This window comes from Papaver somniferum, chromosome 11 (genome assembly GCF_003573695.1).
Source record: "Papaver somniferum cultivar HN1 chromosome 11, ASM357369v1, whole genome shotgun sequence".
NCBI classification, from domain to species: Eukaryota; Viridiplantae; Streptophyta; class Magnoliopsida; order Ranunculales; family Papaveraceae; genus Papaver; species Papaver somniferum.
In genome coordinates this window covers 56,058,047-56,075,348 of record NC_039368.1, presented here as the reverse complement: position 1 = coordinate 56,075,348, position 17,302 = coordinate 56,058,047, and the positions used below count along the sequence as shown (strand labels likewise).

The window sequence follows — 17,302 nt, the reverse complement described above, 5'->3', positions numbered from 1 at the left end:
AAAGGGGTGTAACGATCCTGAACCGGACTCGACAAACCTAGAAAATGACGTATAAAATCAATGTAGCAATAATAGAAGGGCAAATATGTAAAGTAAATTAGTCTCAATTAACAATAGACGGAAAAACTAATGTCGGGTACTTTAACAAATTTTTAAAAAGACGGGGACATTTTTTAGTGGGTATCCAAAAAGCGGGGTACTTTATTAAAATTCTCTTTTTTTGAATGTGGTAAACCACTTAAAAAAAGAATTGTGTATTTAGAATCCAAATTGTTGTGTTTAGAAAGGCCAAATAAGGAAAAGAGAGTCATATTTCTGCAGTTGTGTCTGGTCATTGGCAGAGTAAGTTTAACCTTTGTTTACGTTGCCGCCGATAGCGTGTTAGCACAAGGCATAAATTATTAGCCTGTTTCTGGATGAGACATCGCTATACTATCAGAATTTCCCGTAGTTCTCTTGATTAAGAAGATAATAGTATATAACGAAAATGATTAGCAGATCATGAAATATTCGTATCGCGTGAGGTTGGACCTACTTTTCGATATTTTAACTAGAATCATTCCCTAACCACCTTTGGATATCGCATGGGACATTTGACTGGATAAATCCCGATTGGCGTAGAACAACCGATAGTCTAAACAAGTAGTTGTAGGAAAACGATGTGATACACACTGGTGCTCACGGCATCTTAATTTTAAGTAAGTATTATTTCTCCACTGATCACCACTTAACTAACTAATCAAATGCGACTGTGATATGTTGTGACTGTATTAACGATTTAAAGTACACCCCGCGCTTTAGACCAGTTCAAGTCGTATGATAAAATACATGCATATACGTGAGCCCATATATTACAGGACCACAGGTATATAGATATACGTACTAAGCTTATGTGAGCCTGTTATTAATGGTTAATATTGAAACCGGTCGATGATAAAGAGATACGTCAACTTCTACCATGTCAATGGATTCTTCCGAAATGGTTTATGCCTTTTGAAGACTTCAAAGGGTCGAGGGATATGCATGCTCAGCCGGAACCTCAAGATCCGTGGATTTCAAAGTCTTAAGCATCACAGAATGTAAAACAAAATTTAGGAAACTACTAACCGTCTCTTCAATGAGTCTAATACGGAAGAACTACTCGATCCTCTGGAAATGAAAAAACACCTAAAGCTGCAAAAAAAAAAAAAAAAAAAAACTAAAACACAACACAACACAACAACAGAAAAACGGACAAAGAATATCCAACAGGATCAGAGCCTTACTTTGTTAACAAAATGTACAACCGTCCTAAAGAAGTGGAATTTTTTTGTCAAGCGACAGCAAGATTTTGTTGGATTTTTTCAATCAGCAATCGTGCACTGAAATCTAGGGATGTCTTAGTACTTCAATTATTTGTAGTAACTTATTGCCCAGTTTTGTTGGATTTCCATGTGATTGTGCTACTAGAGAACTTGTAACAGTGCTTGCGCTGCTATGCAATGCAGTATAACAAATTTGCCCTTTGTTTTGTTTTCTGGTGCAAGTTCTGTAGTGCATTTTGGTTCAGCACAAATTATAACTAGTTCACCATAAAACCGAATGGGATGCATTTTTCTTCTTACTTCAAGACATGGACAACCATTGAGGCAAAGACCTACATGACCTCAATCAAACTATCTGACAAACATATATCCAACATAAAAGAAATAAATAAAAATGAGATTGACTGCTCCCGTTGGTCCTAAATTTGATGCCCCTCCTGGACTTAGACTTGGACTTGGTGCAAGAGTGGCTCTGGTGTCTGTAAGGATCATTTTCGCCGTCAACCCGCATTCTAGAACTCCATCAGGTACCGTTTTTATCCGGTTTACAGCCTCTGCGAAAACGACTCCCATGCCCATATGCAAATGAGGTTCGATATGGCAATGAAAAGGCCAAACACCTGGATTATCGGTCACAAATCTTATTGCCGTCCATCCGTGAGGGAATAGAACGACATTGTTTTTCAACGGCGAGTTCTCCAGATTCAACTTACTGCTATCACTTGAAAACTTCCCTTCTCCGTAACCCAATACCCAAAAGTCATGACCATGTAAATGCCGTGGGTGAACTTCACTTGTATCCCGTGCCAATGCGTTAGCATTTTGTATAATCACATCGATAGTTTTGCCGTAATCGAACTTATAAACACTACTTCCAGATTTTGAACTAGGATTCACAGGTGGCTCCATTATGTTGTAATTAGATGGGTAATTCTCAGCTGGTTTTTCACTATCCAAACCGTTTTGCAACCCGAACTTCAGAGAACCCAGTAAAGGTGTTGTTGGTAGAACTAAGGAGACGTTGTTGATGGACCATCTGATATACCCACTGTTATTGTTTTGGGTGTTTAGAAGGAAGATTCGACGGTCGAAACTAGTAGGAGGTTTTGGTATTGTTAACTGATCAGATTGCAAAGCAAGGATTTTGTTGGCGAAGGATTTGCTTTCAGCAAAATCATCCCATTCAGGAGAGCTAGGAAGAGGAGATACGGGTGTATCGACGGGTTTAGATTTGTAGTTCAAGATGGTAACACCAGGTGGAGGAAGAGGAGGTTTTCTTGCTGTCTGATTTGCTGAGATCCAGTAGTTTGATGGATCTTGATTTGTTTTAATAAGAACTGAATAGGTGTCGCCCGAATAAATGTCGAGGCTATCTACTGCCACTGGTTGAATGTAGTTACCATCAGCTTCCACCAGTGTCATTGTATGATTCTGAACATAGTTCAAACTTAATTAGTTTAATTCCATATTTTTGCATATTATGTAGACTGAGGGTATGCGTATATGATGATTCTGCAATATATATATATATATATGTGTGCGCGCGCGCTAGCGCTCAGCATATAATAGCACCAATATGAATATCTTACCTCAATGGCAAAATTGAGTGAGGCAAGTGATGTGGTGCTTGCAATCCTGAGTCTATATACTTTGTTTGGATGGACACTAAAAACTTCTGGTTTGCACTGCTCGTCGATGTCCTTAGAACACAATTTGGAATTCTTAATAGACTTTGCCCCAAATGAGCAACCAAACTGTCCTTTCCCATTCATCAAGATGGACTGTAAAATATCCAAAAACAAAATGTATCCTCACTTATGTATAGAGAGAGAGTACTTTGTTAATGTCATGTGGATGAACTCATACCTGAGGCTCCCCAATCCAACGGAAGCGTTTAGACGAAAGACCAACTTCTTGTTTATGGACACTTTGATGATACCAATCACTTAATAATATTGTGATTTCATCATCATAATCAAAAGGTTCTTTCTGGCCATCTGCCACTTCAACGATTATTGATCCATATAATCCAGACAGAACTAGATATTATGATAAAAGAGAATTGTATTATTGAATAAGATGATTTACATTGAGAACCCATAAGGTATATATAGCGATACCATAACTTGGTATGCAAGACTAATAATTGTAAATCAATTCATACTAAATATATCAAACGCTAAATATAACTCTAAATACTAAAACTTTCCATATAATATTTGTATACTCTAACACCCTCCCTCAATCTCATGGGGATTGGAAAAACCACATGAGATTGGCCATGAAAATTGTTGATGAAGTGCGGTGTCAATAAACAACCGAGAATTATAAGAAGAAGCGCGTCACCATTAAAAAAGAATACCGATTCGGAGAACCATAACTTGCGAAAATAACATAACCATTGATGGAGCATATAAGAACCATTGATAAGAGAAAAGAGAAGAAAAGTTGACAAAGAATGGATATGATAGGTGTTGGTTAGGCCTAAGTGGCTGTCGGGCTCGGGACTTGGAAAGTGGAGTTTTGACGTTTAAGATGGAGTGGACGGTATAATGTGGTGGTCGGAAAGATTAGATGAAGGAGGCTATGGTGAAGATTCTTGGTGCCCTGAGGATGATTGAAGACGAGGAACTAAGTTGGTTCTGTTGTAAGGGTTAAGAAACAAAGAAGTGATGAGATAAGAGGGTTACTGTACGGAAGAAGCGCGAAGGCTTGCTTCTGTTTACTGTTTTACGGCAAGGAAAAAGAATAGAAAAGTTAAGAAGGAAAGTGATAGATGGGATCAATTAATTAATTGATAAGAGGAATGGAGTATTGATCGTGGAGAAAGAAGAAGAATGCAAGATAGGTTGTAGAAGTAGGATTGGACCAGGTGAAGAAGTAGGGTCCTAGACGAACAGGAGGGAGATGGGAAGAAGTTACGCATGAAAACTCAACCAAGGAAGGAAAGATTGGAAACGAAGAGAGAAAGGAAAGTGGAGGAGGAGGAGATGTGTTGGATGCAAATCTAATAAGAAAAACTAATCATATTGCAGCGGAGGAAAGATCCGGCGGACGGTAGCATTGAAGGCTACCGCCGCCGGTTAGAAAAGAAAACGAGGTGAGCAACAGGTCCGGATCGAACCTTCTGATACCAAGACAGAACTACTAGATATTATGATAAAAGAGAATTGTATTATTGAATAAGATGATTTACATTGAGAACCCATAAAGTATATATAGCGATACCATAACTTGGTATGCAAGACTAATACTTGTAAATCAATTCATACTAAATATATCAAACGCTAAATATAACTCTAAATACTAAAACTTTCCATATAATATTTGTATACTCTAACAAATCCAGCTGATCTTTGCATCCCATAATGTCCATGGTAGAAATATGTTCCTGCCTTGAACCATATTAAAAAGGTAAAAAAGTTCAGGCTCCATTTTGATAGAGTTCGAAGGTTCAATTTTCCACTTCTAGATAATTTGCATCCGAGATAAGTGTTGTTAATGCTACAAGTATTTTGATAATACCCATTCTAAAGAAATGTACTAGATACCTTGTCAACTGTGAAGTTATACAAAAAACTGTCGCCTGGATTAATGGCACATTGTGAGATAGCTGCAGTTCCATCTGCCCATGGTGTTTCTAACTGTTGCATAAGAATGGGAAGCATTAAGTAAGACAAGATAGATTCTTGTTATGAAATCATTTTCAAAAAAAGTCTTCAGGCCGAATGGAAGTGAGACCTACTTGTCAAATGAGAGAATATTAACTGCGCTAATTACGCACTTACTACTTACTCATATGTTATAAATGCTTTACTTTACCTGCCTGATGCCATGCCAGTGAATGACAACTCCCTCAGTGTGGAGCTTGTTATTGAGCTTAACAAGAATGGTGTCACCAGCTTTAGCTTTGATTGTAGGACCAGGGAACTCACCATTAATACCCATAACCAGACTTTCCACACAATCTGGTTTCCAATACATATACTCGGCCAGGGCCGTGTTACTGTTTTGGAGTGCTGTAGGCGAAGTTAAATTATGGGGCCTTTTTACGAGTTATCAAGGTAGAGAAAGACTTCAATTTTTAGTTTAGGCGATGCACATCTACGTATTTAAAGAGATACTTTGAATATGCTATGCGGCCGAAGGCCGCCCAAATTTTTTAAGCCTTTTTGATTGGATTTTGAGGTTATAAGCCGGCAAATTAGCATATAAAATCCCCAAAATGGGTTGTCGAATTCAAAAATCAAAACTTTAGTAACGGTTATAAACTGTTTAAAAACATTTAGTAACAATTAACGTAGAAAATTATTTTGTAACACCTATTACTTTCACATATTACCTATAATTAAAAAAAAAATTGGGCCCCCATGAATTTGGGGCCCTAGGCGACCGCCTATATGGCCTAGTGCCTAAGACGGCCCTGTACTCGACGTCCCACTCGTAACTTTGAACTTCAGCAGAAGCCATTAAACATGTTTCAAATACTAATGGTACCACGAAAAGTGCTGATGATGCTAGTAAGAATAAGCTACCCATAATGGAGTTTGGACTACGGGTAGTCCCAACTTGTTGGAAGCAGTAGTAGTATGTTAGGGTTGGTGATAAGGAGCTTTTTCGATTTGAACAAGACTGGGTATAATACTGATGTATTATACCATAAATTTGTTCTCTCTCTGTAAATTAACTTTGCAAGGAAAACAATTTTTGAGTGGTGTAGAACAAGTATGGCAAGTATTAACCATATCTTATCCTCTGCAGGAATCATGTGCCTTAAAAACGAGCCAGTCAAATTTTTTGGTGTTTTACACGTGATGTCTGGAAAAATCCAAATATGTCCTACTGTTTGTCTTAAAAGGTTTATGCATTATGAGAGCCTGATTCTGTTTTATGACCATTATCTCTTGCAAGTGACTGCAAGGTAGAAATGAGCCCAACCCTGCACGACACAAGGATGGTCTTTGGTAACGTTAGGTCTCCTGTCTCCATACGGGAGAGATGTTGAGTATTACTAGCTGTCAAAGGTAATGTCAAAAAACCCAGAGTCAAAAAAAACACAAACATGTGTGTAGCCGCGTAGGACAATTTGGGACCTCATCTCACGATTGTTGAAAGTGCTCAGATATGGCCTTCTCATCGGTGTTCCGAGCGATGAATCCGGCAGGTGGCTTCATCTAGAAGACAAGAGATCTATGTGGTGTGATCTATCCGGTGTTTGTTTTTCTCCCCAACTCATCACTACTCAAAAATGGTTAAATTGTAGGATTATAGAAAACTTTATAATCCAATCAGATATTAAAAGACGACAAACAATTGGACATGCCAGAGTCAGATCCTGGGAGGCCTTTCACCGTTGGCAATTTATTTTCAAGTTTATTTGCAGTTGAGAGGGAAGGCCTCACACCCCGCTAGATTCATTCTGTAGTGGTCTCTTTCTGCAATAAGATGGATGTCTATTGTGCAAAAGGTAGATCTGTTGACTGTAACACAATAATACACAGCACCAAGTTACCAGAGTCTACATTTGTGAAACCTGAAAATGCATCTGCCCGTAAAATGAAAACTCAGAACCTTTTAGTATACATGGTACTAACAAGGGTGCCATTGCCACAAGATAAAATATATGATGATAATTAGATAAATTAACATGAGAATCCGAATCAGAAAAGTTACACTGTTACACGATAACAAGTTGCAAGACACGTTTCGAGTAATTTTTTCACTGTAACTATATTTTACACAGAATTACTACATTTTATCCTCCAGCACAATTATATTATAAGAAAATATACCTCCCAGCCGTTTCAAAGTAGATGTAAACAGAATGACAAATTTTAACACGAGGTGGAATTTGATCCGCCGCTTTACCCATCTTTTCATGAGCAGTTTGTATCATACGCCGCCAGTCCCTGCAACTCTGGACCTTCAAGCCGAGGGTTGTTTTCGAAGCTAACAATGATATGGGGAATCAGTTAGTTTGGTGGTATTTTTAATCTAACAGAAACGGCCGACACTTTAAACTAACATAATAATCCAGTAAGTAAAACTGCAGCCAGAGAAATCAAATATCTATAGAAGTTTAAGATTATGTATGCATACCAGGGATCAAACAATCAAAACTAAAGTACCAAACTGATTCTTCTTATGGCTATTGCCAATATTTCATGATGATGTGCAGGTTATGGTGTCCAGAAACAACAATTGAAGTAGCTAGACATCAAAATCACAACTAGAGATTTCTCAGACCCCACTCTAAATGTGTTCTAGATACTGTCCCCAGTAATCCAGCTGAAGGTCCAACATTAGAAAGGAACTCCACATTCACGGTTCTCCGGCAAACAATGTGGACTGTGTACAGCCCCCAATCCGACACAGGGATGTAGTACACACTTGTGATAAATGTAACTAGATAAATCATCTGGTACTCCTAACCAAAATATAATCAGAACATTATCATGTAAACTTAGTCAATAGTTAGTTGTATTATTAGGAACTTTGATCTAGCTTCAGAATCTCACCCCACTCCTATTTTGCTGTTTGAAACTTTTTTGAGAGGACTTCTTCCAACAGAAAAAAGATTCACTTCAGTAAGCAGATCTAAAATTTTAACCTTTACATTACATCCACGGACCAAGATGTACGCGAGAGAAGGCAATTCGTGTTTTCTAATAAACAATGCCACCCACTTGGTGATAGCAGTAAGCTTGCACTGAGCGTAGGCATGCAGCTTTTTTATTTTTCTCTCATCTGTTATTGTTCTGCTTCTTCTTGTTTTATTCCACTCTGAAACGGTACAGTTCGGATCCTAAATAGTAACACTGAGGCCCTAGGAACCTTAAGCATGCCCCTATACAAATTGGCCAAACCCTCACCTCACCTAGAGCTTAGCAATTTAGTTAACAGTGACAGATAAGCTTATTGGTGTAAGAAGAATTACAATGTAAAAGGTGAGGCTTTGTTTTTGCGAATAAAAGCAAGGTTGCACATAACATGTTGTGCCAAGGCTAAGAAAGACAACCCAAGATAACTACCTTGTATCTTGAAATCTGTAAACATTAGGTATAATTTTAGAGGTAATACAGCCCCAGGAAATGCTGAGACACTAGCTCCTCTATTTGCAAACTACATATGCAATTATTATGGTGATGATAGTGAGACCTGAAAAGACTCAAACTTCATCATGTCAACCGCCACATATCAAACCCTTATGGGATTTTTGTCAATGTAACTAATACTATCTTCTGGTTTTTCTAGGAGAAGAACATATGCATGTTAAATTTGTAAGTTCACAACCATCCATTAGATTTGAGCATATTACAGGCTTAAAAGAAGCAACAAAACTTGGATGCATTTCCGAGAAACACAGGAGCATGACCCAATACACAATGAAACCAGGAAGTTAAGAATTTGTAAGAACTTACTTGTTCAAGGGAATGTGCTCAAAAGGCCCGGTAGTGGGGATTGTTCCACACAGGTTGTTGTTTGAGACATCACTGAAAGCAGGGCAGGGGACATGTGGGAGTAAATAATGGTTAAGCTTGCCCATATAAAAACTAGTCAACAGTATAACTATTTTCAGTAGGAAGAAAATGTGAGTTCGATACTTACACAACTTTAAGGCTTGAGATGACACCAAGCTCTCGTGGAATTTGCCCATTTAGCCGATTATCATTAAGTCGTCTATTAAAGAACCATGAATTAGATAAGATTTATGAAAAAAACACCCTTGGGCACAGCTCAGGAGAATTTACAACTAGTAAGGTGATATAACAATGCCCCAAAATTTAATTAGAAAGATGGTTCTCATTTCTGCGCCATTAATGAGTCAAACAGGCCAAAAATTGATGCTAAATGCTTTTTGGAGCAAAAGCAAACACCCAGATGTAAACAGGACAACAATAACAAAGTGGCACTCGACTTACAGGAATACTAAAGACTTAAGTTTCCCCAATGCAGGTGGAATGATCCCAGAAATGTTGTTGTTATACAGATCCAAACTGATTAGGCTCTTCAAGTTTCCCAGCTCCACAGGAATCTTCCCTTGGATGTTGTTCTTGTATAGCTCTCTGCATCAATAAGATATGAGAAAATGAAGTACAAGCTTGATCTCAGTGACTTAATTACAACAAAGGGAGTCCCTAGCATGGAAAAGCACTTTAAAGACTACATAGATTATCACAACAGACTATAGAGACTTCAAAAAAAAAATTGGCAAACCAATTTCATCTTATTATGAGTAAGCCATACCAAAGAGAACATACAGAAAAGGGTTACAGAAAGTAAAAGATACATACAAATACTGTAGGCGCGCAAGATTCCCCAGTTCAGGTACCAAATGGCCGGATAAGTTGGAATTGCCAAGGTCCCTGCAGGAAGGTACCATACAATAGTTAGTAAACCCTAAAGGATCCATACCACCGCTGGCAAGAAAATAAAATGCTCTGATCTCTACATGTGAACATGGCTAAACACAAGGGAAAGCAGTACCAGAAAAGTTAATAATGATCTGTATGAAAAATAAATTGAAAGAAGAAGGCTGAAATGAGAAGTAACAAAATAAATTGCCCTCCATTTAAGTGCAAGAATTACTTGTGAAAAACTAAGAAACTTAGAAGATCATAGTACGTCTATATGAAGGACGCAGGAGTAACTTGAGTTCGGAGTTCCAATAAGGTGGTTAAACTAAGCAGCAGAAAGATTCACTTCTACTACCGATTCATATTCTCTATAATCAACCAGAAAAGGCTTAACAGATCTTTTTCTATCTCTAAATCAGTTGCAAAGCTCGAATTGATAGCTCCAAATTACTAGCTACAGGACTCGGTAAATTGATTGTCAGCCATAAAACCAAGGTACCGAAAATAGCTATATGCATCAGTATATATCGAAGTTACCCACCATGTTCATGACTTCATGGTTATCTTAGGCAGGTTGTGTCACAACACACACAAGCACAATTATTCACGCAAAAGAACAATACAATAACTTTAAAAAAAATCTCAGCAGACTGATAGAATACCCCAAAAAAAAAAAAATATACACCGAATTATATAAACTAATAATCCTACATAATAGTCCTACAAACCACAAATTCGACAATTTCAGTTCCAATTTATCAATAACCGGTACAATAAACGGATGCAAATTAAACTAGGGTTTCAAATACTATCTACTACAGGTTAAAATGAAATGAACAGAGAAAAACAAAAAAATCAGAAAAATTGATATAACGAAATAGAAAAATAAAGAAAGAGGAAGGAAATCTCACACTCTGGTGACATGATTATCTTGATCACAAGTGATGTGAAACCAAGTACAAGGGGTAACAAGAGTAGGATCCCAACTCTGAAGAACATTATCAGGATCTGATAAACTTCGTCGAAGCGTATATAAAGCGTCACCTTCAGAGTTAGCAGATATTAAGGGTAGTAAACTTAGGGTTAGGGTTAAGGTAAAGAAAATGAATTCCACGCTTATACCCATAGCCATATCTTCTTCGTCTGAAAAAATATTCTTTGATTTAGGTTTTTATCTTTATTAAAAAGACTTTTCTGTGTCTCTTATCTGTACTAATCTAGTTTAAGTTCTTCTTCTTCTCTCTGTCTTGTTCGTGTGTTGTGTTTTTGTCTGTGTTTCCTAGAAAGAGTGAGAAGAGGGGAAATAAAGAAGGAAGAGGAGAAGAATGAGAGATCGGTCTTGGAAATAACAGAGTAAAACATGGGCGGTCTTTTTAAACTGTTTTATTTTTCTTCAGTAAAATAATTTCTAATTTGTTAATCAGCAATACACCATATCCAGTGTTTGCTACTTTAATTTTTGATTTGCTAAAAATTTTAATTCACTGGGCATCTCCAGTGGGATCTTTGTCTTAAAATAAGGGAAATAGGTTAGGGGACCAGATTTGGTTAAGTATGGGTAAACAAATCACCGGTTAAGCATGGGACCGAATAAATCACCCGCTGGTTTTCTGTTTTTTTTTTATTCAAAAATGGTAAATTTTATTAAAAATAGTGAAATTCATAAAGCAGTGAAAATCATTAAGAAAGTTGCAAAAGAAAATTGCTAACATGAGTTAAAGATTACATAACCAATTTCTGATGCCGTTAACCTGAAATGCCATTAAAAATAGTGAGTTTTGCGGGCACTGACCGATACAAAAATAGGCATTTAACGTTATTAATTATTCTTTCAATCGACTTATAATTACTCTTACTCGTGAAAGTTTTTATATTTCTCTCTAACCAGATTGTCCACCGTATTGTAAATGGAATTAAGTCCCAAAGCTGCCATGTTTTTAGCTTTTTTCTTCCCTCTTCTCCATTCTCAAATGAAACTTCTTACAGAATTGGGGAAAACCATATGTACTCCAAAACAGTTTAAGAAGTAATTCCAGATTGCTAAGACCTTCACACAATATAGAAAAATGTGATTATTTAATCCGGCTGCTCTTTTGCATAAAATGGATCCATTGATTACAAGAATATTCTTCAACTTATCTAATGTCGGACCTGCATTATAACATAGAGACCGAGTGAAAAATACCACCTTTTGTGGGATTCTGGAGTTCCAGAATATCTTGTGAGGAAAAGCCAAATACCGTCCCTCCTCAAGTTGAATATAGCAACTAGATACAGAAAAATAATTTGCGGGCCTACAAATTTTACGTGTTTGTCAGAAACATCATAAATAAACTAGGATATTATAATGAAGAGAGAAGTTTTGTAATCTTAGTTACCTCATTATTCTTCAACACTCTGGAAAAATTAAAATTCCATGCTGCCAACCCATTAGAGTAGGATATCATCTCTTTAATTGTTGCATCTTTGTTCCTGAACAACTTGTATGATGCGGGGAAATAGATGCTTAATTGTTGATTATTTACCCAATAGTCATTCTAAAATTGGTAACGATCACCACTCTGCACTTGAATAGTTATGTTCTGCATCACAAAATCCTTGCATTTCTAAATTCCTGCTTATAGGTTCTTACCAACTGATTTGTTAGACGACTTTGGATGAAAAGAGTTTTTATACCGGCTGGTTTTAAAACTGTCAATTTTTTTTTTAAATATTGAATCGTGTGATCGTGAGTCTAATATTCATGGTAAATATCAAAATATATATCGGGTTCCTAGAAAGGACTCTTATAACTCACCGTGAACCAAATACATGTTTCTCCTTTTCTCTCTCTTTTCTGTCACTCTAGTACAGAGCGATTCCCGGCAAGAAGAACACCTTTTTGCGACGTTAGTTTTCGACTCAGATCTACTTCAAAAGAAATAGATCCGAGCAGGATGATTTGATTCTTTTCTTAATCGGTTTATGCTTTAATTCTCATACCAATCTCTTTTTCTCTTGAAAAAGAGTTTATTCTTTTAAGTTTATTTGAATTCTTTACTATGAATCAAAAATCATAAAAACAAAAATGTATTTTCCTGCTAGCTTTACTCATAAGTGCTTAACACATTGCTTTAGAATAATTCCTTCTAATCTTATGTTAACTTTTTCAGGGTCTCATTCATCAAAACATGGGAAGCATCCATTATTGGACTTTTATCCTATTTATAGCTCTCCAAATCAGCTTTGTTTCTCAACCAGTTCCAAAAGTATCATCAAAGTATTTAGCAGTATGCAAATCCATCAGTTTAATGGTGGAATCAAACAATATGTTTCGGTATTATTCTCTTCATCATGTATATGATCTAAATGGTTTCTCCAAGATAAATCTGAGTCGTTCATCTCAGCCGATCCAGTCCAGTGATTCAGTTAATTTGAATTTCAGAAATTCAAACTTTCTCACTTCAAAAAACCGTAACTCAAGGCTTTTTCTTTGTCGAAATTTAAGCAGATGACAAAATCCTCATTCAATGCATAATATTTCTGCAGTCATAGGAGTTCTATTTTCCTTCTTGTTATAAGGGGAAAATATCATCTATATCAAACAAATTATAGTTACATGAGCTGTCATAGGAACTCCAATAAAATTCAACATTTCGTTCTTCAAAGTCTCAATACTGAAACCCTTACAGTTCAATACACTGATTATTTAGAAATGGCATCTTCTTCGAAAACACAAGTTTCTGCAATCATTGACAAGATGCAGAATTCCAAGATAAGAGATATTTGTGCCAGACAAATGAGAAGAGTTGCTGGTCCAAAAACTGTCATTGTTAAAACGGTAGATGAATGGGGTACAACTCTGATTGGAAAACTTCACTCCAAGGAGCCGATTGAAACTGATGTAGTAAGAAAGGAAGTTAGAATTGTTTGGAACAGATACAGAACTAAAGAGGTGCGAGCTTTGGACAGGAATATTTTCCTCTTTAAATTTCACATAGAAGAAGTTATGAACTCAGTCTTGACTAAAGGTCATTGGAATGTCAAGAAATGTTATCTAAATCTCAAGAAATATGATGTTGTTATTCCTGTTAAGGATTGGGTTTTCGACAGACAGGACTGGACAATGCAGTTCCAAAATATCATGCTAGAACATCATTCTGTAGATGTGGTTAATGATGAAATGTAACTAATGCCATTCCGGTGCATCATATGCTAAGTTTTAAGCTGCCATATACCACAATAACAAAGATGAACTCTGTATAACAAAAGTTATGGCGTAACAAGAAAACAAATAGAGGGAATCACTTTATTTTATCGAAAAGTGTTAACAAGGCGAAAGAAGAGGGGGGTCTGGGTTTCAGGGATCTCAGATTTTTTAATAGAGCTCTCCTAGCCAAATCGTCATGGAAATTATGTACTGATGAAAATTCTATCTGCGCAAGATCTCTCAAGGCAAAATATTTTCAATATGGATAAGTGTTCAATATAAAAGAAAATGCAAACAGTACATGTTCGTGGAGAAGTATTTCTCCTGAGTTACAATTTATAAAAAAAGTATAGTTGTTGGAATTTGGGGAATGACCAGAAAATTCTGATATGGAACTACAAGTGGATCCCAGATTTATCGTCTCCACTTATTCCGAAGAATGATGATGTGCAAACTGAAGACCATATTTATGTTCATCAGCTTTTTGATTCTCATACAGGAGGCTGGAACACTGAGCTTATTTACTATCTGTTTGAAGCTACAACAGCAAGGCGTATTCTGAATATTTCCATTCATCATCAACTAGAAGATAAACTAATCTGGACCCTGGAAAAATCTAGTGAGTTCTCGGTTAAGTCATCATACAGGAAAATGTGTGAAGAAAAGAACAACCATTCTCCGGTGGATCAGAGAATGAATAACATATTTAAAAAATTATGGAAGCTTCCCCTATTTCCCCGTATCATCCAGTTTGCATGGAAATGCTTAAAAGATATCCTACCTACAAGAGACAAAATGCTGCACTTTATCCATGGTGAAGGAGCTAACTGTCAGTCTTGTGATCAGGTTTTGGAAACTTCAACACACTACATTCTAAACTGTCCATCTTCAAAAAGGATTTGGTTCACAACCCTGGGTTTACAAACTGATAATGTTGTTAATCTAGTCAGCTGGTTGTGTGATTGGTTTGATAGGCTCATCGCTAATCAAATTACACAAGACAGTCTCTGCAGAATATTAAATGTTGCTTGATGTCTCTGGAATGCAAGATGCGGTAAGGTTTTTAAAGGATGTAACACTTCTACTGATGGGATAATCAAAAGATGTTAGAAGGAGTTAGTTGAATTTGCGGCCAGATCGATCTCGACTACCAAAATTCCTAATATGCAGTGCAGATACAATCTTCACTGGTGTCCTCCTAATAGAGGATCTTTTAAAATTAATATAGATGGTTCATATATGAAAGATACGAAAACAGGAGGTGTAGGACTAATTGCTCGTGATTTTGCAGGTACATATCAGGGATCCAAATGCATATATCTAACTCATGTGACGAGTCCAGAGCATGTTGAATATAGAGGGCTATGGGAATCATTGTAATGGGCTAAAGAAACAAATTTGCGAAGCGTTCAGTTTGAAATGGACTCAAAGATAGTGGCAGAGGCGATGAGCAAAGAAAACTTCACAATTGATTGGAGGATTCATAACTTGATCTTAGACATCAAAATGTTTTTTAATAATTCTATCTCTTGGAAATGTAACTATGTGCCTAAAGAGCAAAACAAGATAGCTGATATTCTACCTAAGTTAGCTAGAACTAAGAGATTAAGTAATGTCTGGTTAATAGATCCACCTAGTAACATTTAACATCAGTTGCAGGTGGATAAATCCTTTGTGAACACTCCTTCCTAATTAATATCAATCTTGCAGTTTCAAAAAAAAAAAAAAGGTTGATCTGAGCAGTAGTAGAGTTTAGGTTTACCTTCAGTGTTCTATTTATTGTTTTCTTAGATTTAGAAGTTAGGGTTTTCAATTTTCTCTTGATTTTATTTTTTTCCGGTGAGATCTTCTTCCTGCCATCTGGTAGTTTAACTGCACCTTCATGGTGTTTATATTTGTGTTTCTCAAAACGCTCTTTTTTAGGTTTAATAGCTATTCTACTTTGGTTACTTTTTGGTTTAAGTTCTCCAACATCAATCTCCGGTCACCGGTATACGAAGCTTTCCGTTCAAGAATGAAACTAAAAAACTCATATTTTAATGGAGTATCTCTTTTAAAAGAAGACATCTTATCAAATGGTCAGATTATGTCTAGAAGACCATCCTCTGCCGATTTAATCGGTTCTTCCATACTTGTAGTTTGTCGATTTTCGGTGTTTCTTCTCTTCCTCTTGTCGAAACACTCGACCTTGTATGTTTTACAGTATGTTCATTTTGTTCTTCTCTTGATGTTATTAACCATCTTGTAATCATGGTTTGCTATCAATGAATGGAACTTTTTATCAAAAAAAGACTCATAATGACTCGTTCGAGCGAAAATTCAAAATTGTGAATGCCATCGTTTTTTAAACATATGTGTTGAATAATTCGCGACTTGTGGAATCCGAGAAACCATAGCCCACGGTCGTGGATATTAGCAATAATGTAAGTCAACCCTTCTCGTAAATAGATCGGGTGTATGTTGAAAAGAAAAATGTGGGATTTATTAAATATAATCGACATTTTTTTCATAACTTGTATCTTTACATTGTCGCTCTTACCAGTATTGTTGGCTTTCTCCTGTTAGTTCGTCCTTCATACTAAAATAAAAAAACCGTAACCGAGACACTAGCTATATATATTTTTGTGTATGTCAAGTTTGTACATGTTTTGTCTTATTTATGAAAATTGTTTGTACCTTTGTTGCTTTCATACTATCTTTATTTTTTCTTATATTTATTTTCGTGATTATTATCATCTTTTCTTACTGAATTATCAAATTCGTTATTGTTGTTATTGCCAATGCTCATATTGTTCTTTGTTTGGATGCTAAAAGTGATTACTCAATGATTAATAGAAGCAAGTAACACAATTTTAAACCTAAGATTGGTTTTAACAAGTATCTCGTTCATCTTACCTTTACTTGCACTATATATTGTCGTTACTTTTATTACTCAAGTTAACAACGATCCAAAATGGAGGATTGCTATGAATAACGCATTTGTTGCTCTTGTATCTGCCAATACTCGTAATTTAGTTTCATATCAACCTTATTACAACTTGGTTTGATGCAAGTGGGTCTTTAGTGTCAAGCATTGCCCGGTTGAACCCACAGGCATTAGTATGTTAAGCTTGGAATGTCAAATTTAAATGTCAAACTATACGGTTGACTTGCACTACTAAATCCAAATTCAATATTAGGTTATACTTAGGTTGTAGAGGTGAACGGAGGAAGAAAACAACTTCCAATTACATATGAAGACTGGAGAACGCACGAAGACATCCGTTAAACAGGTTAGTAACTGAAGATGGTTTTCCTACCTATCATTTTTTCCCCTCTATATTTTATTTTCTATTTATTGAATAATAAAATCATGACTTTTATAAGGTAGACTTGATCATTGAGGTGGTAAAAGTGTCCAAAGGAATTCTCTGGGAAAATTGGGTTTTGATTTTCTCTTTAGAAATTTCGAA

At 36.3% G+C, this 17,302-nt stretch overlaps 2 protein-coding genes across 2 annotated transcripts; both read right to left on the bottom strand.

Moving 5' to 3' along the window:
* Window positions 1-1,655: 1,655 nt before the first annotated feature.
* LOC113324432 (L-ascorbate oxidase-like) lies at window positions 1,656-5,314 on the bottom strand. The gene is made up of 6 exons (XM_026572750.1): window positions 5,127-5,314; window positions 4,856-4,948; window positions 4,654-4,699; window positions 3,171-3,337; window positions 2,894-3,085; window positions 1,656-2,735 (listed from the first exon to the last, which is right to left on the bottom strand). Exons 1-6 carry the CDS (start codon window positions 5,286-5,288, stop codon window positions 1,656-1,658), a joined length of 1,740 nt encoding a protein of 579 aa, XP_026428535.1. The 5' UTR covers window positions 5,289-5,314.
* A 1,594-nt stretch (window positions 5,315-6,908) lies between these two features.
* On the bottom strand, window positions 6,909-11,041 carry LOC113322490 (leucine-rich repeat protein 1-like). Its single transcript, XM_026570577.1, has 6 exons — window positions 10,573-11,041; window positions 9,599-9,670; window positions 9,227-9,370; window positions 8,913-8,984; window positions 8,726-8,797; window positions 6,909-7,253 (listed from the first exon to the last, which is right to left on the bottom strand). Exons 1-6 carry the CDS (start codon window positions 10,791-10,793, stop codon window positions 7,181-7,183), a joined length of 654 nt encoding a protein of 217 aa, XP_026426362.1. The 5' UTR covers window positions 10,794-11,041; the 3' UTR covers window positions 6,909-7,180.
* Window positions 11,042-17,302: the final 6,261 nt, after the last annotated feature.

What these genes read in the sequence shown, in the direction of transcription:
- LOC113324432 (XM_026572750.1), bottom strand. Translation starts at nt 5,288, where the DNA reads ATGTATTGGAAACCAGATTGTGTGGAAAGTCTGGTTATGGGTATTAAT. An exon ending in TTATGGGATGCAAAGATCAG is followed by an intron (nt 3,338 to 4,653) that starts CTGGATTTGTTA and finishes ATCTAGTTCTGT; the next exon opens with CTGGATTATATGGATCAATA. An exon ending in GTTGGATTGGGGAGCCTCAG is followed by an intron (nt 3,086 to 3,170) that starts GTATGAGTTCAT and finishes GATATTTTACAG; the next exon opens with TCCATCTTGATGAATGGGAA.
- LOC113322490 (XM_026570577.1), bottom strand. Translation starts at nt 10,793, where the DNA reads ATGGCTATGGGTATAAGCGTGGAATTCATTTTCTTTACCTTAACCCTA. An exon ending in GATAATCATGTCACCAGAGT is followed by an intron (nt 9,671 to 10,572) that starts GTGAGATTTCCT and finishes ACCTTCCTGCAG; the next exon opens with GGACCTTGGCAATTCCAACT. An exon ending in GAGCACATTCCCTTGAACAA is followed by an intron (nt 7,254 to 8,725) that starts GTAAGTTCTTAC and finishes TATCATTGTTAG; the next exon opens with CTTCGAAAACAACCCTCGGC.